This window comes from Leptonychotes weddellii, chromosome 9, assembly GCF_054177405.1.
Source record: "Leptonychotes weddellii isolate Sample4059 chromosome 9, ASM5417740v2, whole genome shotgun sequence".
NCBI classification, from domain to species: domain Eukaryota; kingdom Metazoa; phylum Chordata; class Mammalia; order Carnivora; family Phocidae; genus Leptonychotes; species Leptonychotes weddellii.
The window spans coordinates 40,098,904-40,124,082 of record NC_138377.1 but is presented as its reverse complement, the minus strand read 5'-3'; the positions used below and the strand labels follow the sequence as shown (position 1 = coordinate 40,124,082).

Genomic DNA, 25,179 nt, shown 5'->3' with positions numbered 1-25,179 from the left:
ACACTTCAAATGGCACCCCAAAATCGCTCGTCCTCTTCCAAAGGGTGAGCAGTTTACTTTCAGGAAATGGATTACTCACTTGTGGAATCAGACCAACACCCAGGCTGCTCAGTTTCAACAGACTTTAAAATGTGAAAGGGAACTCTCCTACCTCAAACATCCAAAGCTTTTCCAGAAGGGATGGAGAGGGGCGAGTGTGTCGAGCCCAGCGAGGCTGGTTCAGCTGGTGCGGTTGAACACCATGATGGCGGCTACAGGCTGGTGGTGGGTGGCTGCCAACAGACATCCCCAAGTGCCTGGAGAGAGAGGCCTCCCGGGCCTGCCCTGTTCCCATTTGCCGAACACCCACGAGAAACGAGGGAAATCTGTGGAAGGCCGGAGGGTGCTCAGCTGAGATGCTGCCCACCTCAGGTCCCCCCAGTTGCCTCTGCTGGTTTCACTTCTCAGCTGCAGCTGCCCACAGATGTCTGGGAGATGCATCTGGGCCTGGGGAAGCAACAGCCATAGGGGCGGGGGTGGACGATGGTGTGTTTTTGGACCTGGCCCCTTTTGCCCTGGCAGCCCAAACAGTCAGTTAGTAGGCTCACTCTGTGTAGCTTTTGTTTGGGGGTTAAGCTGGGTACCTCAGAGGGAGACACAGGGCAGGAGGCGCCTGAGCTCAGTCTTGCTGTTCAGCTCTGGGTGCTGGGTTTTCAGAAGGACACTGAGTAGACCCAGAGGAGCGTGGCCAGGAAGCTGTGAGGGTCCAGAAGTCTTATTCACTAAAGATTATGAGAAGGAACTGGGGATTCTGAGCCTGAAAAAAAGAAAATTTAGGGAGATAGCTATCTTGTGAAAGGGGGAATAGAACTTTTTTGTATTTTTTTTAACTTTTTTGTATTTTTAATTGGAGTGAAATGGACATGAAATTTGCCATTTTGATTATTTTTCAGTGTCCAGTTCTGTTATATTATATTCCCACTATATTCTCCCCACTATCCATTTACAAAACTTTTTCATCATCCCAAACAGAAACTCTTCGCACATTAAACAGTAACTTCCCCCCTCCCCGCAAAACCCCTGGTAACCATCATTCTACTTTCTGTCTCTATGAATTTGCCTACTCTAGGTATTCATATAAAGGAATCATATGATATTTGTCCTTTTGTGTCTGGCTTCCTTTATTTAGCATAATGGGTTCGATTTTTATCCATGTTGTAGCATGTGTCAGAATTTCATTCCTTTTAAAGGCTGAATAGTATTCCGTAGTATGTATATACTGTACTTCGTTTATCCATTCATCTGTTGATGGACATTAGGGTTGCCTTTGGTTATTGTGAATAAGGCTGCTATGAACATGTGTGTGTAAGTCTCTCTAGATTTACTCTTTGTGGTTTCAGAAAAACGACCTTTGTTGAATGGAATGAAGTTGCAGAGAGTCCGATGAGGGCTTTAATAATCCTAGCTCCCTTTGATGGTAGAAGTGGATTCCCCGTGGCTGGGGAGGAGCTCGGCCCTGGTGACCATCAGGGAGGAATCATGGGGTGAGGCCCGCACAACTAGTAAAGGAAAGACCAGAGAATCTCTGAGGGCCCTTCCATCTCCAGAATTCTGTGATTCTCAGGTAGATGGAGTGCTCATCCTAAGGGAACCACCTGGAAGAAAAAAAAAGCGGTATTTGATCAATGCCCGCCCCCCCCACCCCCAGGAGAAAAAGCGATGGCAAATTATCTACCATTCTGGGGAGGCGACTTGTGGAACTATCTCTGGCTTGGACTTTATTTAGATCAGAGGCTGATGATGCTGTAAAGCTCAAACAAAGACTCGGCTTACTCTTGGGGAGATCTTCCCAGAGCTTAGAAAGCTTTCTTGTGCAGTAGCATCCTAAGCTTGGGGGTGGGAGGTGAGGTCCAGTGTTCTCACACAGTACCCTCATGTGTGCCCAAAAAGAAGGGCTGCCCCTGGGAGACCCATCTGAGCCCTATCTCCCTGTAGGTTATGCTGGGTCCAGGACAGGGGCTGAGGGAACGTGGAGAAGGCCGGGCTAGGGAATGTTCAGGAGTGAATGTCTGCTGAGGTGGGGATGCCCTGGGATCCAACACAATTAGCTTCATTCTGTCACAGTTGGGGGTTTTCTTATCATTAGTTGGGGAGGCCTCGCCAGAGAATTCCAGTATTCCAGAGTGAGTTTAATTGTGGGTGATTTCATTCTGCCCTTTTTATGTCGAAGCCAGAGGCTTGCGTCATATAACAGTGAATTCAGGGAGATTTTTATTTGCATGTGAATCATAGCTTTTCCAGCTGAATGTCACTTACTTGGAATTTTTGTCTGATTTTGTTTTTGTTTTCGTCTCTTGGTGTTTTTCCATCGGGCTCTTTGGCTAACCAGAAAAAAAAAAAAAATAGAGGAAGGGCTCAATCTGACTGGAGCAGGGTTTGAGTTGGCAACTCAAAAAGGAGAGTATTATGAATGTGAAAAAAAAGAAAACGGATGCTTTATTTTGCTTTGAGGAAGGGACTGAGGCCAAGTCAAATTGAGAGCTCTAATTTGGGAATGGTGTTATTACAGGTCACTGGGAGTTGGTTACGCTCTAAATTGGGAGGCCAGTCACATGAGGAAGCAGCAAAGGCAGATCACATGGGGGACAGTCGGGGCTCTCTTTACAATGAACTTTTATTTTATTTACTACTCAGTCGAAATGTACCTCTGGGTCATGTTGAGAAACAAAGTCACCCTACTGGCTGGTGAGCACTCCTTACCTTGGCCCATCAGTTGTTCTGTCAGTGAGTCAGGTCTTCCGGTGTGTATGTTTTCTGGGGCTTTATTTAGGTACTGGAATCTGTTCAGTGATTAGTGGAGCAAGTCATGTGCTAAAGGTTATATATCTGCTCTTCACCTTCACCTACAGGTCTTACTCTGATGGGCTCACATCCTTCTCTTCCAAAGACCCTTCTCATTTTAGATCTCAAGGTCAGGACATTCTCATAACTTCATATACATATCTATATATATGTGTGTGTGTAACTATATATTTAGAGAGAGGTGATGATTTCTATTTATTGGATTATCTTTCATATTCTCTTACTATTACTATCAGCTTGCAAAAAAGAAACCAAAAAAGATGGGCCCTGCCCCACCATGGGCAGTTAGGAGCAAAGTATTCTTCTACCCAAAACTGTAGACTTTTGATGTCCTTGGCATCTCGGAGATGATCTGGAAAGGGTGTGTGTGGTAAGCTGCTGATTTTTCTCGGAGAATCAGAGTTGGCTTTTTTTTTTTTTTTTTTTAAAAAAAAACGGTTTCGTTAGCTGGGTTTGAAATAAAAACAAAAATATGGCCCAAGAAGGATATCTAGAATTGAGTGTCCAGTGCAAACAAGTTGTGCTCATGGTCCTAAATGGGGCGCGTTACTAAGTCCATGACACAGAGAGTCTGCTGGTGCTTCCAAAGCATGCGGACCGGCGATGCTTGTGATCAAGGTTAGGAATAGAAGGTGTGTGGAAACTTTCTATAAAAGGCAGCCGGGGCCCCTGGACTGTGGATGAGTGGTCAGGAAACTCTGGCACTTTTCACGGTCATACCAGAGTATGGCTGCGTGACCTTGGATGAGCTTCTCTGTGCCTCAGTTTCTCTGAAGCACCACATTGGTTTTGAGAAGGGATGATGAGGGCTTGCAGAGGTGGATGAGGTGTGAGACGTTACTGGCAAATGGAGGGAGTGTGGTGTCCCCTGACGTCACGGGAGCTCAAATCAGGGCCATGTGTCCTCAAACACGGCTGGGCCGCCAATCTCTCCTCCAGCATCGTCCACAGTGGGTGATGCCTGTGACATCACAATACCCAGCTGGACGCTCAATAATGAGGAGCTGTGCCCAGTGGACTGCAGAGGAGGGGAGAAAAGGAGGAGGACCAAGTGGAGAGGGAGGAGATGGAGCAATCCCTTATGTGATAATTCCATCGACCCACAATTTTTCACCTAACATCTGGTTCCACTGTAATGTGTTCAGCTCCATACCACCTGTACAGAGTCTGTGGCCTCTCCCCCAAACTCAGCAAAATCTTATGGTCCTCTAATCAAGGGAATTTTGCTCCTGTTGCTGCACGTCTCGTGGTTCACCGTCAGACCTGTGAGTTGATGCTTCTTCACCAAAGGGCTCTTCGGAGCAACCGTCTGGAGCTAATGCTCTGGTTCCATGGCCCGGGCCCTTCCCAGCCTGCGGCAGGCCCCCTTCCAGCCTTCTGGGAGCAAGCGCAGAACTCAAGGGGGGCGATGGGGGAGTGGTTTGGGAGGGGGTGGCTCTGCGGTAAAGATGCTTTAAACCGGAAATTCTCACCTTCATTTTATCCCGAGCCGCTCCAGGCCTGGTCAGACTGTTTACTGTTCTGACAGCACCCTGCAAACTCACGCGAGCTGGGTCGCAGCCTCCCTGTCTAGCCCTCACTCTTTTTTTTACTAGCTAGGTTGCTTAGGAATGGAAAACGGGAGAGATCACCCCCGTCCTAGAAATAAGATGACATTTTGCTCGCTTATTTGTTGATTACTTTTTAAAAATCCAACAACTTCCTCTTAAAAATAGGTCCCTGCCCCACCCCCCCCTTTGAATTGATTCCTCTTAGCCTTTCTCCTGGTAGGAAATTATTTTTCCTACCTGGTTAAACACCAGCCCTAAGCTGCTGATCATCTCAAAGCTGGAAGTTGGAGGCCTTGGTTTTCTCTTAGTTCCTTTGACCATTGGTTCTCAAACCTAAGCCTGGATCCAAATCACCCGAAGGGGTTTTTAAACACTCAGTAGATCTAGGATCGGGTCCCAGAATTTGCATTTCTAACAAGTTGCCGGGTGTGTGTTGGGGGGGGGGGGTAGTGCTACACTTTGAGAACCAGTGTCTTAGGCCTTTTTGGTTCTCCTATCCTCTCCTCTTCCCCTTCTCCAGCCTGTAGGAGAGGAGCCCAAGGAACATTGTTCCTTAGATGATGGTGACCTTCTTACCGCACTGCCCCAGAGGGCTAACAATTACACAGCATTCACTGTGGGCCAGATAGTGGTCCCTTGCTTTACACAGATTAGAGAATTCAAACATCATGACAATCCCATGAGGTATCCCATTTTCCAAATGAGGAAACTGAAGTGTACAGAGTGGTTAAGTGAATTGCCCAAGGTCACACAGCAACCAAATGGAAGATCAGGATTCAAGATTCAAACCCAGACAATACAGCTATTATCTTTTTTTTCCTTTTCCTCAAGTCACTTAGAGCACCTGATGCTCCTACAGTTCTTGGAAGTGAATACCTCAGAAAGGAACCCCAAGGCAAACCAAGTCCATGTTAGGTACTTGTAACCTGTGTCTTGGGGTCTGAATTTCCAGACAGCTGGGCTCCCACCTGTGTGTGTGTGTGTGTGTGTGTGTGTAGGTTGGTGGGAGGTGGCTGTTTGAGAGCCGACTGAGCCTCAGGAGGGCCTCGGGAGGGACTAGAGTGAAGACCCTGGGGGCATCCACCCCTAAAAGGAGGCCAGAGCTCTCCTTCTGCTGAGGCCAGGCTCCCCTCACGATTCTGCCCTGGTGCAAAGGTTTCCACTGTTGACACTTAACACCCTAACCAGAGACAGACAAAGCTGAAAAAGGAACAGATCTGCTGTGTCATCAGCTGTGATGGAAAAGTGCATGGATCTTTTATCCAGTCTGGTCAGCAAGCCTGTGTGATCAGCACAGACCTAGACAAGCATTAGAAGACACGTCAGTGGGAGGCACTGTCCCTGCCCTCCTCCAGGAGCCAGCAGTCTCATTGAGGAGAGTGTCACACGAGTGCGTACGTCATTGAGCTGGTCTGTGCAGTAGAAAGAGGCAGTGAGAGCCAGAGTAGATCAACAGGATTTGAGGGAAGTGGCAGATTCTTAAACCATGTCATGGATGATGGTGGGGGGCAGGAGGGGAAAGGTTTAGATGTATACAGGGCATTTCTACAGCAGAGAATATTTAATAATAAATAACCATCTCTTTTAAGATTTGAACAGCCAAAGTTGTCTCCATGGGTGTAGTGATAATCAGTTAAGCTTTTTGTGTTTTTCCAGTAAATAGTGTTGGATGCTGGTTGGAGGTCTGCTAGAGGTTCTGGGGTTATTTTAGAAAACTGATTCTATTCCTTAACAGAGTTGCCAGTTGGTTCTATAAATGGAGACCTTCTTAAAGCATTTTATCTACCTCTGTGCTCTGATTCTCTCCGAATTCTTCATATTGCAGACATTTCTATAGGGTACAAAACTTTTCCCATGGCTATCTCTGACCCTGCACACCCCGTTGAAGAGGACAGATCCTAACACCTGACCATCTACATTGATAGAGAGCAAAGATACTAGACCTCAGAGCTTAATAAATATATCTACCCTTAAAGGTGGTGATGTAAAGCTAAACTGAAACAAAACAGGCTGCTGTGGTCACTCCCGGCTCTGGATCAGTGTTGCCTAAGTCTTTCTGCTATTTTCAGGTCTTCCTTTGGTTTAGAATTCCAGACAGTGTGTTTGAAGCTCAGGAAGGTTAAGCGAGAAGCCTTCATCCATAGTCTTTCTAACTGTGGGCTATGAGCTCTGGTCTACTCCAGCAGTATTCCCACAAAGTCTACTAAAGCAAAGGGTCCTCAGCTGGTCTGTGCTCCTGCTTCTGGCCCAGCCACTGACCGCTGGGCCTATTTAACTTCATGGTGGGATGCCCAGAAGGAGAGAAACGGCCTTGGCCACTCTCATTTCTGATTGCAGAACTTCATCCTTTGCCATTGTCCTTCCCGCCTTTCTTCCTTCTTAGCGCACTGCCCCAGAGGGCTTTAGAAATTAAAAAGTACCTCCCCTTCTCCAAAAATCTGAGAAAGCTTATTCTGATTTCATCAACAGACCTACCAACCTGAACACGAGTTTGGTACACAGATAACAGGTGAACATAAGCTACTTACCTTTGCATAAATTCTTAGAGTTGGCTAATAGGTCAAGAGAACCCCAGAAAGGGAGGTATGCTTCTCACTCCCTCTATGGGGCTATACCTAACGAGGACAAGCGAACAGGATTGGGAATTTCTAGGGTTGCTCACCCAACTCCGTCCTTGTACAGTTGACTGGGCCCTCCTTTTCAAATACAATAACATTAATTTGTGACCATAGATTCGAATATCTTCCCTCCACAAAATTGTCCATCCTCACCTCCATAGAATAACTTGTACATGTATTTCAGATTTCATACCTAAATGAGGGATACATAAATTTTACTATCAACTTTTCTGGTACGTCTATTTTGGGGATGTATGTGTGCTGTTCCTTGGTGACAGTATTTACACACATCACAGGGCTCTTACATTCACACTTAACTTTGGATTCCCATCTCTGAAGATGGGAAATTTTGTCTAGAAGTTGTTGAGCGACTTCCACATTTTAGAAAGCGTGGGACCCAGTGACTTAACTCCTTTAAAGACATAGAATGATTCCCTGTTGTCAGAGGTGAAACGGCCCTTCCTAGACTTTGTGAGGCTTGTAAACCTGTTGTGGGAAGTGGCTGTTGTTCAGTTTGGTCTGTTGGGTCAAGCACGAACTATTCCTTGGAGACTGACCTGTTTATATTTCTCCCAAGACCCTCCTTATTGACTCCCGTCTGGACATTGCCAAGGATTTTGGTCCTGAGAGTTCTTCATTAACAAATATGATTGCAGTGAAGCTACCTGGACGACAGGGTGCTTCCCTCAAGGTTCTCATTTCTAGTGCTTCCCATGGAAGAAGGCCCGAATCTAAGTGGTATAGTACAAAGCATGGTTTTCTCCTCTGCAAGGTCAGTGTAAGGACTGCTAATTCATTATTTTGAGATACTACTGAAGAGTCATTTTGTGGTATGTGGGGTTTTGTCAGTGGTGGTCTGGGAGCGTGAGAATGGCACTGAAGATGAGTGAGTGGGAAAGCTTCCTGCTTTTGGAACATTTATAGACTCTCCTCTGAGGGGTTTCTGGTATAGAAAACGAGCCGAATATGGTTTATAAGGATTTGTCTTGCATTTGTCAAGAGTAAGGTAACATTTTCTTCATCTCTAGTTTATATGACTCTTAGGAGACCCATTCCTGTGAGGTTTTATTAGAACATAATTACTCATGGCCCCAAAATTTGGATATACAATAGTCTTAACACAACCCTATTGGCATTGGTTTTCTTTCTTTCTTCAACAGATGTTTGCAAAAGAGTCATATTAAATACATCTAATTCTGCTGTCTCAGCCTAACGAATCTTTATCACGAAGATTACTTTAATTGGTGTCAGTTACAATCAAGAAAAGCACCCATTATGCTTTTGTTTTCTAGCACATAGGGAAATTTTCCATCCTAACAGAATACTGAGAGGGGAATGTAGTAAAGATTTTGAAAAATAAGTTAATCATTTTATTTTCCTCTTTTACATGTTCCTGTTTTTATTCAATGTTAAAGCTAGAAATAATCAGAATTCTGCAGAATCAAATGAGAAAGAGGTGACCAAACAATTTTGGGGTGACATCTGGTACCTACTAGCGTCTGCAGGTCACCCACTCTATCAGTCTTCATTTAAAAGAAATTTCTAGGAAATGCCTAAGATTTTGAGTAAGAAATCTCAAAGTCTAATAAACCACTATCAAACAAAATGCCTGGGGACAACTTTATATAGCCATTAAAAAATGTGATTAATAAGGAAATGATAATGCATGGGAAAATGGGGACATCATCACTACCTTCATAGAGCTTTTGTCCAGTGGAGAAAGACAAGAAATAGGTATCATACATACCAGGTCACATGATAAATGCTAGGGGGGAAAATAAAGCAGGACATGGGGGATAAGGAAATATAGGGTGAGCGAGTGATGTGGGCAATTTAAAATATTGTGGGCAGAAAAGTTCTAAGAAGCAACACTTAAGCAAAGACAGGACAGAGCGGGGCTACATGTGGACCTGGGGATAAAAGTGTTTCAGACAGGAAACAGCAAGTGCAAAGGTTGGGGGGTATGCACATATCTGGCATGTTGAAGAAATAGCAAGGAAGCCAGAATGGACTGAAAAGAATGAGGGACCAATAGTAGGGGGCGGGGCTGTATCACAGAAGGCCTAATAGGCTGTTGTATGGCTTTTACTCAGTTAGATGAGAAGCCATTGGAATGTTTGATCAGAGAAGTGACATGACCTATCTTCTAGTATAAAAAGGATCATTCTGGTGGTTATGTTGTTTATGGGGCAGGAGGTGGATGGTGAGAGGTAGTCAGAATCTGGGTATGTTTTGAAGATTCCTTGCATGAGATTGCTAACAGATGAAATATGGGATGTAAGAGAGAGTAGTCAAAGATACTTGAAGGCTTCATCCTGAGCTACTGGAAAGATGGAAGAGCCATTGCTGAGATAGAGAAGAGGCCCAAAGGAGCAGATCTTGTGAGAGTGAGAGGGGGAGCTCAGTTTTGGATAGAGTACCTTTGAGATCATCTGAGTGGAGATGTAGAGAATGCAATTGGATGTGTGAATCTGAAGGGCAGGGTGAGACCTGGGCTGGAGATACAAATGTGGGAGTCATCTATACAGATGTGAGGTCAGAATTGAGGCAAGTGGTCAGGGGAGCTGGCCGGCTTTATGCACCCTCTGGGAATGGGCAGCCTCAGACCTACAAAAGTTGGCCGTAGCCAGGAAGAGGTCAGAAACCTGAATATGAAACCCAACTTGAGCTCTTGGCTGAGATCTCAGAACTAGTTTACTACTGGCCTGGGTCTTTCAGGAGCAAAGGCGCCCTCCTGGAGCACCCAGCCACACCAGTGCCCAGGACGAAAAGTGACTAAGATGGAAAGGCCCCATTGAAGAGATGACCAGATCACTCTGGAGTGGTAAGTGGGTCATTGTAGGTATGCTGGGGTCAGGCGGATGCTTTGAGGATAGTCAGGTGTCTTTGAATGTCCAACAGCTAATGACCTTCATGGTCTCAGAGAAAGCTCTAGTGGTTATAATGGGCTATGAAGTCTACTACATGGATCGTTTTCTTTTCTAGTGAATTCAAGGGGCAGTAGCATTTGTGAGTGACTTTTTTTTCTTTTTAACAAATAACATGAACTCCAATTAGTTAACAAATAAGCTGTATTAGTTAACTATTGCTGTGTAACAAATTACCCCAAAACGTAATAGCGTCACATAATATTTCCTTCACAGTTTTCCGAGGGTCAGAAATTTGGGACAACCTCGTTGGGTAGTTCTAGCTTAAGGTCTCTTGCAAGATATTGACCAGAGCTGGAGAATCCACTTCCAAGGTATCTCACTCACATGGCTGGCATGGTGGTGCTGGCTGTTAGCAGGAGGTCCAGTTTCCCTCTACTCAGGCCTCTCCCAGCACTGCCTGAATGTCTTCATAATTGATGTGGCTACCTTCCTGCAGAGTGAGTGAGCCAAGAGAGGAAGGTGGGAGCTACAGTGCCTTTTATGACCTAATCTCAGAACATCTTACCACACTCTATTGGTCACATGGACCTGTTTGGATTCAGAGTGGGAGGAGAGTACACAAGGGTGTGAATACCAAGAGGCAAGGATCCATGGGAGCCACCTGGGAAGCTGGCCAAATCACCCTCCTTGAAAACAGAGATGGTTTCTATCTACTCAGTCCTTTGTATCTGCTCGAAGCACCACTTGCAGCAATAGGAGCTCAGTAACTACATGCTGTCCGGGTTCCCCATAACATCTAGTCTAATCCTCATGTCTTGCGGGGTTCACCAGTCATTTCTAGCTCAAGAAGGTACCTTGGGAGACGATAAGCAAGTGCAGGTGCCAATACAAGAATCCACCATTTGCCATGTTGGTATTTGCCATTTGTCCCCCTGACTTTTTAGGTGCCCCGTCAGCTCACACCCCTACCAAATGCATAGTGTGTGCTGTCTGCCCCCGAGTTGTGCAGAGCTGCACTACGTTTAGAAGGCTTTATTACATGATGTGTCTAGGATTGAGTTTGTAATATAGATCCTTCCAAGGAGAATTTGACCACTTAAGATCCACTAGTATTCCTGCCTTTTAGTGCATTTATTTAAACAGTACTTCTTATATGTGTGCACTTAATTTCCAGCCATTTCTTGCATGAGCAAATTGCCTAAATACACTTGTGAGAAACCCTTTTATAGTAAATGTTATTAAACTGAAAACAAGGGTATAATAAAATAGCAATTTGAGGGTAATTTACTAACAACTGGAGCCCTTAAACATTGACATACCATTGTGTGGTAATAATACCAGACTTGGTATTTAAACACAATCTTCATCAGTCTAAGAATCATTGGGACAGTTTCCTAATCATGGTCTTTTATTATAGCTCCTTTAGGATTTTTTTTACTACTCCTATGTCACTGGTTTATAAATTATAAATCATCAACTTTTACCCACATAAAAGGTCCAGAAAATAATATCTTTGCTCCTTATCTAGAGAAAATATTCAGAGAAAGTAATAGAGGTGAGTTGGCACCATTGAACCTTGCCATTCTTGGACCTCTGTATTCCAGAGTGTCTACTAAAGAGAGTGATATTGAGGTATATGGTAATAGAAACTACATCAAGAAGTGATTGACTAATTAAAAATTTCAAGATTCCTAGTCTTCCCCAGTAAGGAGAATCCATTCAATACACATCTCAGTAAAAACTCCTTTCTGTCTGGAAGATGGTGTGGATGCCACAAAGAAGGCCAATGGGCAACCGGGCAGGACCTAGCATTCATGTCCCAAGTCCTCACCTGTAGGACGTGGCTTCCCATTGAAGGTGGAGATACTTACTCTCATCACTGTCCTGGGGATGTTCACCCTGAGAGATTGACTCAGTACTAACTGGGAAGTAAACCCTGCAATGCTGGCTTATTAATTTGCCATGAGGAACCATCACCAGAGGGACCAGATATACTCAAAGTCCATATACTGAGCACAGGAAGGCGACCTCCACAGGAAACCAAATCACAATCAGAAACCATTAAATCGCCCTGAAAAATCATCATCATAGAATCTAGAAATACCTCAAATCTGTATGGTCAGTTCATTCTTTCCCTAAAGATACCGGGAGCTTAATCATAGTCCAAAAGTTGTTTGACGAGTGGATAATCAGGATGAGGGAGTCTGAGGTGAATGTTTAGTGGCAACAGGTTAGCTTCATGAGTAGATCTCAGCATGGGAATGATTTTGCCTGAAGAAGTGAACTGCTCAAAGCCAAATGGCTAAGACTTCTATTTTTCTAGAGGAAAACTCTTGACGAGGTATATTGGGTTTTTTTGTTCACATAACAAATTACCCAAAACGTAGCAGCTAAAACAACAATTAACATGTTACCACATGCAGTTTCAATGGATCAGGAATATGAGTGTTTCTGGCCGAATTTCCCAAATGTTATCTGGAGTGCAGTCATCTGAAGGCTTAATAGGCTGGGAGTTCTGTTTCTAAGATGGTTCCCTCACAGGGCTAGCAAGTGAGTGCTGCCTGTTGGCGGAAGACTCACTTCCTCACTATCAAGACCCTTCTCCCTACTGGGTTGTTTGAGTACTGTCCCAGCATGGCAGCTGGCTTCCCCGGAGTGAGTAACCCGAGAGAGAGCTAGGTAAAAGCTTCAGTGCCTCTTATTTATTTTTTTAATTAATCTATTTATTTGAGAGAGAGAGAAAGCAAGCGTGAGCGGGGGGAGGAGCAGAGGGAGAGGGACAAGCAGACTCCAAGCTCGGCACAGAGCCCAACCTGGAGCTCGATCCCATGACCCTGAGATCATGACCTGAGCCGAAATCAAGAGTCGGACGCTTAAGCGACTGAGCCACCCAGGTGCCCCTTCAGTGCCTTTTATAACCTAATCCATGAACTCACACACTGTCGCTTCTGCTATGTTCAGTTTTTGCTAGAAGTGACTCACTAAGTCTAACCCTGTGCTGTATGGGAAAGGAATTAATTAGGCTCCATCTTTTAGAGAGGAATATCAAAGAAGTTGTGGACATATTTTAAAACCACAGTAGGTATCACCTCTGTAACTACTCTTCTTCCTGCACTTCCGTAGCTGGCAAGGCTTCTGCTGATCCATGCACTCTATTTAAATATATTCATATTACTATATTTGTAAATATAATACACATATACACATTTTATATGTAGTCCTATATTATATATCTTATGTATTATAGAATCACATATTATAAACATTAATGTGTTTAACTTATGGCCAAACTCTCTAGCATGATAATCATTATGTATCTTTATGCTAATTTGCATACCCGAATTCTGCCACCTCCCTAGCCAGGGGGACCGGAGGCAAATGGCTTGACCTCTCCGTGCCTCTCTGTCCTCATCTGTAAAATAAGGCTGTAATAGGACCTACCTCATCTATTTCTTAGGAGGATTAAATGAGTAATTACAAGCACAGAGCTTACAAGAGTGCCTGGCACATAAACCACATTCAGTGCCATTAGCTGTCCGCGTGGCAGTGGTACCTGCTGCAGGAATAGTTCGATCCAGTAGTACACCTCAGAAGACTGCCTTCAGGAGGCAGCCAGCCTCATGTCCGGGTTCCCGATGGTAGTAAACAAAAGTCATCGTTGTCTTCCTGGCCATACCCCAATCCCACACCATCCAAGCCCTGTCCCGAGGATAGAGAAAGACCCATTTCAGGCCTGGGAGGGACCAGGGCCAGGGCCCTTGTTTTCCTCTCCTCTTTGCTGCTAATCCCTGGCAGAGAGTGCTTACATGGAGATAACATGGTTAGTTTGCACTCCGAGTCCTATTTATGTTTTGTTTTTGTTCCTTTTTTTTTTTTTAGGCTGACCTTTTGCAGAAGGGTAGAATACCCAAACAGGGAAGTGACCTCGCAGAAAGCTAGGGAGTTCCTCAACCCCGTGAATTTTTATTAAAACTTGTTCCTGAAATTTATTTCTAAACATACATTTTCCAGGTGCGCGCTAGCTACATCTGCTCATCGGACTGGCATCAGACAGAGATATATCTTCCTCTCGGGACCTTTTGCTTCTTGCCAGTGCCTCTTTAGTTCCTTGGGCGTAATGAATAGATTTTCTCTTTATCTGAAGTGTATTCATAATTAAAAACATGCTGGGTGTTTCCTGAAAATGTATTGATGGCAACTTGAAACTGGTGCTTCCTCCATCTCCCAAAGCTACTTTAAAAGGGAGGCCATACCTAATGGAATGCACCAGGGTTATCTTTTGTCAGGAGGCAGTTAGCTAAATATAGAGTCAGGGAGCCGGGAGGGACCTGCTGAGGTCATGGGTGCCCTCCTGCCATCCGCTTTCTCCATGTGAATGTCTCCAGCCCCATGGCTAGCCAGTTCTGCAGCCTCCAGCCCCGCGTGGCTCCTGAGCACTTCAGCTGCGGCTAGTCCCAGTTGGAGATGTGAGGTCAGTGGTAATATACACCCTGGATGTCGAAGACTTGGTGCAAAGAAAAGAATGTAAAATGTTTCGTTGATGATTTATATTGATTACAAGTTGAGATAATAATGTTTTGATATATTGGATTAAAGAAAATAGATCATTGAAATTAATTTCACCTCCCTCTTTTCACTTTTCTTTTAATACTAGAAAATTTTAAATACCATATGTGGCTCACATTACATTCTACCCAACAGTGCTTCCCTAGACCCATCTATCTCCATTCTTCAGGCCCCCAGGACAGAGATTATAAAGCCTTCCTTGGAGACTCCTCTGGGTCTTTTGTCATCCTGGCACTTCATTTCTTCTCCACATCCAGTCTTAATCTCTGCTGCTTCAATGTGAAGACTTGTACTTCAAATCGTTGACTCTTCGTCTTCTTATGAAATCCCCACATTGAGCATCTCTTTATGTTGTTAATTTATAAGCTCAATAGCCCTATTTTCTTTCACCCTTTGACTTTCTGCCTCTTCCAACTCTGATATTTTTTAATGGCCTTCCCTGGGTCTTTAGACTCCATAATTTTTTTTTTTTAAAGGTTTTTTTTTTTTAATTTATTCATTCGAGATACAGACATACAGAGAGAGAGAGAGAGAGAATATGAGCAGGGGGAGAAGTAGAGGGAAGGGGAGAAGCAGGCCCCCCGCTGAGCAGGGAGCCCGATGCGGGGCTCGATCCCAGGACCCTGGGATCCTGACCTGAGCGGAAGGCAGACGCTTAACCATCCGAGCCACCCAGGTGCCCCTAGACTCCATAATTATTTTTAAAAGTCGGTATCTGAAACCAACCAACATGGCTCTAATGTGGGGCCCAACTAATGCAGAGACAAGTAGAAGGCATTATTTCCACCATCGAGTACTTGACCAGTCCTTTTGATACATTTCCACGCAAGGAGGGACAGATGCTGTTGGTAACAGTCTTAACTGATGAGGCAGTTGAGGCTCCTACAGGCGAAGTAACTTACCGAGGTCCCACTGCAAATTAAGTGGCAGATCTGGGATCCATGCCCAGGTTTGCCTGATTCCAGAGCCCACAGTCTTTCATTCTATCCCATGCCTTCCTTGCCTGATACTTTTCTTTGGTCTTGACGGGCCTTATAGTACTTGGCTGGTGCATTTGTAGCTTCTGGTCAACAATGACTCTTGAGCTTGTTCTGATATGTGTGTGCCTTGCTAGAATTGTAAAGCCTGTCTGCTAAATTCCAGAGACCCCTTTTCAACTCAGCAGATACTTCATGAAAGCCAGTAAGACTGCCCTGCCTTAGCCTATGTAGGGTGATCAGTAGGCCAGGGACAATGTCTTCGGGTATCAGGAGTGACTTTTCAGGAAGGGAGCTTTCTTTCTTGTGGCCCCAGGTTCTGAGGATAACTTCCAGTTTCCAGAACAAGCTACTTCTCAAAGGCCAGTCGAAGGCAAAGTACATTGCTTATCCATGTTTACCTAAAGGCAGTCAGTGTGTGTTCTGAGTAGAAGGGGACAAGAAGGTGTCACAAATGGATCTTCTCATGAATGAAGTCACCAGTCACAAAAGGCCAAATACTGTATGTTCCCACTTATATGAGGTAACTAGAGTAGTCAAATAGATAGTGACAGAAAATACAGTGGTGGTGGCTAGGAGCTGGGGGAGGAAAGAAATAGGGAGTTACTTTTCAATGGGTACAGAGTTTCAGTCTGAAAAGATGAAAAAGATCTGGAAATGGATGGTGGGGACGGCTGCACAACATTGTGAATGCCTCATTGCCACACAACCCTACATTTAAAAATGGTGAAAATGGTAAATATTATGTTATCCAGACTTTACCATCATAAAGATAACCAAACAGATCTTCTCTGCTTAAAGAAAAATAGCTTGCTTATCATGTGTGATCGGGGGTGCCACTCATGCTAAGTCTAGCTTTGAGATCTAGCTTTGGGGTCACAGTGGTTTTCAGAGGCAGTTTCTCATGAGAAGGGCAGGCTTACTTCACCGAGATGAGGGAAGTCCTTTTCTTTTCCTGACCGATTTCTCTATCTAGGAGGCTTTACCATCTTCACACATATGCCTTTGCTAGAGTGTAACCCACTTTTCCACAGATGTCTGCAGGAGGGAAAGCAGGCTTATCTGCAAGGATCCAGTGAACCTTTGACAACACTTGCTTCTCTCTGGAGATTTTCTTAGTCCTTATCCCTGTCTATCTGAAGGTGTGGCTAGACTTTTCTAAGAACAAACACAGGGCTGTAAATTCTATTTGGTTGTACCAAAGTAATTGTAGGCTCTTTGGAGACCTGAATGGGAATTTGATTGAGCACCCACACATCCAAGAACATTTGTTCTGTGTTTCATTTATGTCACTGCCCCCTGACAACCTGGAGTCCGTTATCCGACCCGATGCACAGGCTGTTTTGAGAAAAATTTAGCCAGGATACCTAGATGGAGACTTAACCCATAGGAATTTCTTTACAGTGTGGTGTTTCATGCCATTGTGGGTGTATTTGCTTATTTGCCCTGTATATTTTCCTTTCCAGGAATCATTAACCAATGGCAACAGGAATCCAAGGATAAAGTGATTTCCCTCCTGTTAACTCATCTGCCTTTGCTGAAGCCAGGAAACCTTGATGCAAAAGTAGAGTATATGAAACTGCTGCCCAAAATCCTGGCTCACTCTATTGAACACAACCAGCACATTGAGGAGAGCAGGCAGCTACTGTCCTATGCTTTGATACATCCGGCCACTTCGCTGGAAGATCGCAGCGCGTTAGCCATGTGGCTGAACCACTTGGAGGACCGCACGTCGACCAGCTTTGGCGGCCAGAACCGAAGCCGCTCAGACTCTGTGGATTATGGGCAGACGCACTACTATCACCAAAGACAGAACTCCGATGACAAGCTCAATGGGTGGCAGAACTCTCGGGATTCTGGGATTTGCATCAACGCCTCCAACTGGCAGGACAAAAGCCTGGGGTGTGAGAACGGCCACGTGCCCCTCTACTCCTCCTCATCTGTCCCCACCACAATCAATACAATTGGAACCAGCACAAGTACAAGTAAGTTCCCTGGAAGCCTTCTAGAGCAGTCTGGTGTAGTGACTTGCTGTGTGTGGCATGTCCCACTGAGAATGTCGCTCTGAGCACCCCGTAACCCTGGGAGAGAGGGGCTCACTGGAATTGGCTGTGGGAAAGGGATCTTTGGATCCCTTTGACTCTGGAAAGATAAAAATGCTGGTCAAGTAAAATGATCGATGGTCCAAATTTGGGTTGGACTGTGGGTTGGTGGGACTAAAAAGTAAATAAATAAGAGAGAGAATAAATGAGAAAAGAAGGAAACTTCCCGTTTCCACAAGTAGAAATGCCTTTTACCCACATGCCTTTCGCCCTGGGGTTTTTGGATTTGCCAAGACACTGAGTTACGTGTGATTCTCTAAACCTGATTCTAACCCCTGGTTAACCAGATGCCCTCATGGAATTTGTGCATTTTCTTTTGTTTTTCTTCTTCTTTTTTTTTTTCCTTTTTCTTTCTTTCTTCCTTTTTTTTTTTTTTTTTTTTAATATATTTCACCCTGGAATGTTCCCTCCCTTGCATTTTCTGGTTTTTATCCCCTGCTGTTGGAGGCACTTTTCCTCCTGACAAGGGAAACAGGTTTGCTAACTGAGAATGCGGCTCTGTGCTGTGGCCTGGTGTGAATGCTGTGGCCTTTTCTTGCTCAGTCTAACTTAGGAGAGGCGGGTCAGGAACAGCTTTGAGGAAGGGGAGAGCAGAGGACAGCTTTCTGCTCTTTTGACCATGAAAGCAAAGTACCCTGCGCACAGCTGGGACTAGGGCCAGGAGTCCTCTCTGTGGCTCCCCACTCAGGCTGAGCAAAGGGACAAACATGCCATCGGTGCTTCTGTAAGTGGCAACATGGGAGAGGGGGCCTGTCATTGAACAGAAATCCTTGATGCTAGTTGCATGTGTCCATGAATACTGTGTCAGCACTGAGATAACTTTCTCGAGGGAAAGCTTTTGTGGTCAGACCTTCCGTGCCTGTCAATATGCAGGAACCCCCAATTAAAAGATCTGAGAGTAGTAAGAATTAACAGTGACGGCTTCTTGGCCTCTCCCTCCACTCGGATCTCTCAGCTAATGGGTCCTTTGAAATGGCTCTCTCAAATACATAGGAGTGTCAAATTAGAACTACATTAATTGAAATAACCAAGGAAATACTTAAGATACTGCATTCATAAGATTTTTAATTCTTTTTTTTACTTTTACATTGAGATTTTGATAACTCGTACATTTGGGGAATTAAGGGATTATTGCCTCATTACTTTATTATGTAAGAGGTTGTGGGGGCAATCTCTTTTGCAGACTAGTAATCCAGGGAACAGTTTCACTAGCCTCTGTGTGACACAGAGCGGTGGCTGGGACTATTAAGACAGACACATGCAGGCTGGATGACAGAGCTTTTTGGCTAAAGTTTCCCGGGTCAGGGACAGAATCTAGTAATTATTACAAAACTCTTTGATAGCTGGGAGAGATGCAAGCTCCAAGCTGCCTGCCCTCTCAAAACTTGGTCTTTCATATTTTAAGGGCTGAATTTTATGTCATTAGTCTTGGGTCATCATATTTCTGTCTGTCCTGATTTGCACACTCAGGGCTGTAAGTCTTGACAAGATTAGTACATTCGAGGTGGTTAGCAGATAGTAGTCTGTGGGTACTTTCATTTTTCACTGTGGCTGCCCAGCCCTGCAGAGGGGAGAAAATGCAGAGATAACTGTCATGGCCTCCCAGATCTTTGGGTCCCTGTGTAGTACTTGAGTAGAAAAAGACTTGAAGGTTTAACAAGATAACTAGATTACATATCTCAGGAAGAAGAAACGGGTTGGAGCCCTGTTTCAAAGCCTTGGCAAAGAAAGCTCAGATCTCTCTTCCAGAAAGTTTCATGCAAACACTTAGGCCATGTCAACACTTGTATTTCAGTATCTCTTTAACAAAACATTAGTGTTATTGCTTTAGTCTTCTGCATTGTCTATGGTGGTTAAATGGTGTTTGTCAAAGCTGCAAATTTTGGGTCATTCATTCACTTGTGCCTCTATCAAGTATATCCTGAGCACCTGGGAGGCGGGTTGACGAAGTGGAAAGAATCAGGACTTTGGTGTCAATGCCCTGCTAAGCCCAAATCTCAGATCTACAATTTGCTAACTACAGCTTGGCCAAGTTACTTAACTCTCTGAGCAAGGTCTTCACTTGCAAAATGAGAACATTCATGATATCCATCTTTGAGGGCTGTGGCGAAGGCACCTGAGATTACATATGTTGACGGCCAGCCCTGGCCAGAGCTGGCAATGGCATCTGCTAAGCGAATAAATGGAGAGAGTAGGGAGGACATCGAGGAGCAAAGTGCTAACACTGACACCCAGGGTCTGTGCCCGCATTTGCATCTCTGACTGTCACCTGGTGAAAGCACCTTTCCCGAGCCCAGGCCATGCAGAGTAGACTAGGGGTCCTTGACTATGCCGTGACTTTTGGCCATTTCACTACAATAGAAAATGGTTGGACTGAAGGCTTCAGGACCTCTTCTGCACTGAAGAGCTAGACGTCTTCCTTCTTTTAAAATGAAAAAATACTCGTACAAAACAACATGATTATAAATCATAGTAAGAGAACTGAGATCAATTACTGCTTCGCATTTTCAAATTATCAACCACCTTAATGACAGTTAATGAAAAGAAACGAACTAGAAGATGACTTCCTTACACAGTTTTTGGTTTTTAATCTTGGTTTATCCCACGCACGTTTTATTCCTTTGGTCATTTACGCTCCAGCAAAATGCCTTAGCATTCGTGGCCTCCTCCCTATGTGGATTCTGTATCATCCAACTGCACTGCAAACACTGCCCACCTCCTGGGTGCCCAGCACTGTGTTCGAGGCTGTGGAAAATATAAGGAAGCTTAAGGAAAGTGATTCATTTTCAGGGAACCTATCATATAAGTGGAAAGAGAAGATAGATCAGTCAGTCTCACAATTGAAAATGAAATCTCTCCCTCCAGCCAGACTAATCTGCAAAAATTTTACATAATAACCCATGCATTACATAAAAGTGCAGTTAAAAAAAATAACTCCAATAGCTGCCATCGGGTGATATAGGATTGTGTCAGCTGAATGGGGGCGAGGGGGGGACGGTCTGTACTGTAAGCACTGTGAATGTGTGAAATGGAAAGATCCTTATGAACCGGAGGGTCAGGAAAGCCTCTGTAGGTAATAGGGGAAGTAAGCTAGGTTAGAGATGGTGGGGGGACCGAGGGTAGGGACATGCATTGTGAGCAAAGGCATGGAGGTTATAGTATGTAGTCAGGGTTGGAAGATAGTGAGGAAGAAGGAGAGGTTCACGAAGGAAAAAGAGTAGTGAGAGACGGCAATACAAGTAGACTGAGGGAGGGGATCTGAGAGCTCTAAAGAGTCCAAGCATCCCACCATGGATGTGGCAGTGATATGAGCAATGCTGTAGGGGACTGGTGTACTGGGTGCAAACCAGATGAATGACAAGTGCTGAGTTTCAAAACCTCAGTTGTGAGGTAGTAAAAGTATCATGAGGATAGGAGCAGGCATGGAGCAGAAGGAATGGGTGCTAGAAATGTTTCTAGGTGTAATTATGAAAATTAGGACTCAGTATTGACTTGGACATACATTATCAATTTATTTATTTGTTCATTCATTAACTTAGAAAATGTTTATTGAGCACCTACTATATGCTTAACCTATTTAAGGCACTCAGGGTGCATCAGCGGACAAGACAAAGATGCTCTCCCTTATGGAGTTTGCAGTCTAACATGTATAAATTATAATATATAAGGAACTTATATAGTGTGTTAGAGATTGGTGAGTGGTATGGAAATTAAAAAAAAAAAAAAAAAAGAGTAGGGTCAGGAGGATCAGGCCTAGGTGGTGAGGTGGTTATAGGATTAAATAGGGTGGTCAGGATAGACCTCATCAGGAAAGTAACATGTGAACAAAGACTTGAAGGAGGTAAGGGGGTTAGCCAAGTGGGTGTCTGGGGGGAGAATAGTCCAGCCAGAGAAAAAGCTTAAACAAAGATCCCAAGATCTTTTCCCAGCTTGCTGGGGAAAAGCACAAAGGCCAGTGGCTGAAAGGGAATGAGTGAGTGAGGTAGACAGTGGCGGAGGTTGCCGAGGTATCAGGGAAGGACAGATCCTACAGGGCACTGCAGGCCATTGCAAGGACTTTGACTTTTGCTGTCAGGAAACCAAGAAGCCATTGGAGGGTTTTTGGCAGACAAGTGACGTGATCTGATTTATATTTTAAAGGGATCACTTTGGCTGCTGTATTAAGAATAGGCTGTACCAGGGCAAGGATGGAAACACAAAGATCAGTTCAGAGGCTATTGCAGTGATCCAGGCCAGACATTGCTGACTCTGGCCGGGATGGCTGAGGTAGAAGAGAGAAGAGTGTCAGAGTCTAGATATATTTTGAAAATACGAGATTTCCTGACAAGAGAAATGAAGGGTATGAGGGAAAGAATTCAAGAATGACTCCAGAGTTTTTGCTTATGTAACTGGAAGGATGGAGAAAATTTCTATTAAGTTTGAAAGCAAGATTGGGAGTTGTGTCATATATGACGAATCTCGGTGCCCATTAGATGATCAGACAGGTCTCGTGGGCATTTGGATGTATGAGTATGCAGTTTGGGAGAGAGGACTGATCTGAGATAGACATTTGGGAGTTACCAGTACAGAAGTAGTATTTAAAACTCTGAAACAGAATGAAATTACCAAAGCAAAGATGTAGACAGAGAAGAGGACCAAGGACTGAGCCTGGGTACTTCAACATGAAGGCTGAGGAAGAGGAGGATAAAGCAAAAGAAATGCAGGAGAAACCATTGAAGTCAGAAAAAAGTCAAGTGTGTGGGCGTCTTGCAGGGCAAATGAAGAACATGTTTCAAGGGGAAAAAGTGATCAGGTAAAATTCTGCTGATACATCCAATAAAATGAGGACCAAGGATTAACCACTGGATTTATCAAAAAGCAATATTAGAGATAAATTGGGAGTACTTCACACATGGTAGGCATTTAAGGGATGAAGAAAGTTGAATTAGTGATTCCAAAGAGATGAAAGGCAAGATAGGGAGAGAAACTAGATACAAGCTCAATTTTCGATGTGTATTGACTTAGAGAAGGTGCTAGAACATTGAGATGGAGAAAAATGATGTTTAGAGGGCATTTAATGCACATGATGGTGCCATGGGAAGTTTTGGAAGGAAGGGATTAGGGTGAGGCTAAGAGTAGGGGGCAAAAACTAAACCCCAATATAACAAGAATCAACCTGTTTTCATCCCTTTAAGCGGAGGCAAGAGTACCTTTTATTGGTTGCAGGTTAAATCAAGTGAGATCACACAGGGACTTTGAGCCACACCTTTTCTCATGAGAAAGAGAAGAATGGGTTGGGACAGTTGAGAAGTCGATTAAACATTTTGAATAGCTTCAAGGCGTTTCAGAAGAGGGGTACTGTATTTTTCAGTACCTCACCATCCTTGTAAGGCTACTCAGGTCTGGTCATTAAAAGCAAGAATGTGCAGATTCTTCATGAGCCCGTGAGATCAGAAAGAACGAGGCTATTAGCTGTCACAGACTTACACAAAGATTTAGTCAACTTTGTTCTGGCCATTACAAGCAATTCCACTTGTAAGGTGCATAGAACCTGGCTTAGCATCTCTACGTTTGCTTCCTGTCTGAAGCCTGCTATAGAAAAAAGCAAACCATTCAGGAAAAGAACATTCAGGAAAAATACCTCCTGGTTTTCCAAAGAGCCCACAGATTTCCCCTGTGTGGAGGTCAGTGCCACCTCCCTTACCCCAGATTGCCTTTCTAACCATTTTCTGCTCTTCGCTGGTGGACATGGACCTGGAAGAAAAACTATGTGCTGCAGTGACAAATGAAAGAAACTTGTTTCTATTCAAATCGTTGCAATACTTGATTTTACTTCGCATTCTTTACATGTGGATTTGAAAATGTGCTGCCCTTTGCTAGCCTGGTATGAGGCAAGAACGCAGAAGCTTTAGGTAACAAATTCTTCCAAAATGTTCCATTTAGACTGCCCACTTCTACAGTCTCATGGTACACTTTGGAAACAGTATTTCTTTCCTTTGTCTCAGTTGATTTTTCTGATAATAAAAACAATACCTTAAAAAATGTTGGCACTGTAGATCATTTAAAAAAAAAAGTAAATTAACAGTGATAGCATACTACTCCATATCGTTTGCTACATGCTGGGTACTGTTCAAAACCCTTTACGTAAATATTAACTCATTTAATCCTCATACCTTCATGATGTGTTATCCCCACTTAACAGATGAGGAAAACTGAGGCACAGAGAGGCGAAGTCACTTGACCAGTGTCACAGACCAACCAAGTTTGGATGAACTGGGGCTTGAACCCAGGTGGTCAGGCTCCAGAGTCTGCCTCTGAACTTGAGGAGACATGCCTGTCCTTCCTAATCCTATCCTCAGAGATTGACTCAATTACTAGCTAGCAGACCCTTGTTTGACTCTGACTCTGAATTTGTCCCCGCATGGTTCTCCACAGCACACAGATCTAGGATCCTGCCCAAATCACACCCCCGGTGTGCTCGCTTTGCACTGACCCATTTATTTCAATGTCAGCCCTTAGCGTTCTGTGTCACAGTTCTTGGTTGACATATTTGCCCTCCCTTCCCAGTCACAAACTCCTTGGGGACAAGGGTTGTGTCTTCTTGATCCCTCCTTCCCGGCACCTAGAACACTTGTGTGGCTCACAGAAACTGTGGAGATGGCAATTTCCTGGCACGCGTTCAGCTGCCATCCTCCGGGGGCAGTGCGTCTCTGTTAGATCCTGGCTGTCTCTCGCTAGGGCCAGATGTGGCCTCCAAATCCTCCTCTGTATACCCCTCAAGGAAGCCACTATAATTCGATAAGAGATGGCATGTCCCTGAAGCCTGTCTGCCCGCCCTGCCATAAATGTTTGCTGAACAGTAGGAACTTAATAAATTCCTGGGCTCACTAGGCAGATGTTCATGAAGTTAATGAATTTCCAAAATAAACGAGAAAATGTCCTTGGGAATTCACTAAATATCTGGTGATAATATTGATCATTTAGCCTTCTGTCATAATCCTCATAGTGACATTTGTCATTACTCTTGCTTTTTTTTTTTTTGCATGACTTATTTTACCAACTAGGTCTCAATACTAACAGACTTTAAAAACATACTGTGATCGTGATTGTGGAGGTGGTTATATGAATTTATTCATGTGAAAAAAATGCCATAGGGTTGTACAGAAATTTGTAAGCCCCCGCCTCTCCCCTCCTCCCCCCCAAAAAATCTGTGTACAAAACTGCTGAGATCCAAGTCAGGTCTATAGTCTTGTTAATTGTATTGCATGAATGTCTATTTCCTGGTTTTGATAATGCACTATAGTTGGATAAAATGTCACCTTGTAGGGAGCCGGGAGACAGTACATGAGACCTCTCTGTGTACTATTTTTCAATTTCTTGTTACATCTATAGTTATTTCAAAATTAAAAGTGAAAAAACAAAAACTGCTGAGGCATCCAGTGCCCGGATATCTCTTGGGCTTTGGTCCTTCTGACCTGGCCTTCCAGGAGCGTGGAGGGTCCATCTATTTATGGGAAGGATGGTTGCTAGGCCCCATGGAGCCAACACGTGGAACAAAACTAACTCCAGCAGGCAAGGTGAGAAGTGAGGGTGACGTGGATCTCAGGGAAAATGGCTCTTTTGGGAACCCCCGATCCACCAGTGGAAAAAACCCCTCCAAGTCCATGGATTGACCC

At 44.3% G+C, this 25,179-nt stretch overlaps 1 protein-coding gene across 3 annotated transcripts in view; it reads left to right on the top strand.

Annotated features, from left to right (window-relative positions):
* SAMD4A (sterile alpha motif domain containing 4A) overlaps window positions 1-25,179 on the top strand; it is a 198,537-nt gene that overhangs the window by 97,609 nt on the left and 75,749 nt on the right. For all 3 annotated transcript variants that reach the window (XM_081830488.1, XM_081830489.1, XM_081830490.1), the window contains one exon: window positions 16,889-17,407. In XM_081830488.1, the coding sequence (XP_081686614.1) occupies window positions 16,889-17,407 (519 nt within the window). The remainder of the gene's footprint in view (window positions 1-16,888; window positions 17,408-25,179) is intronic.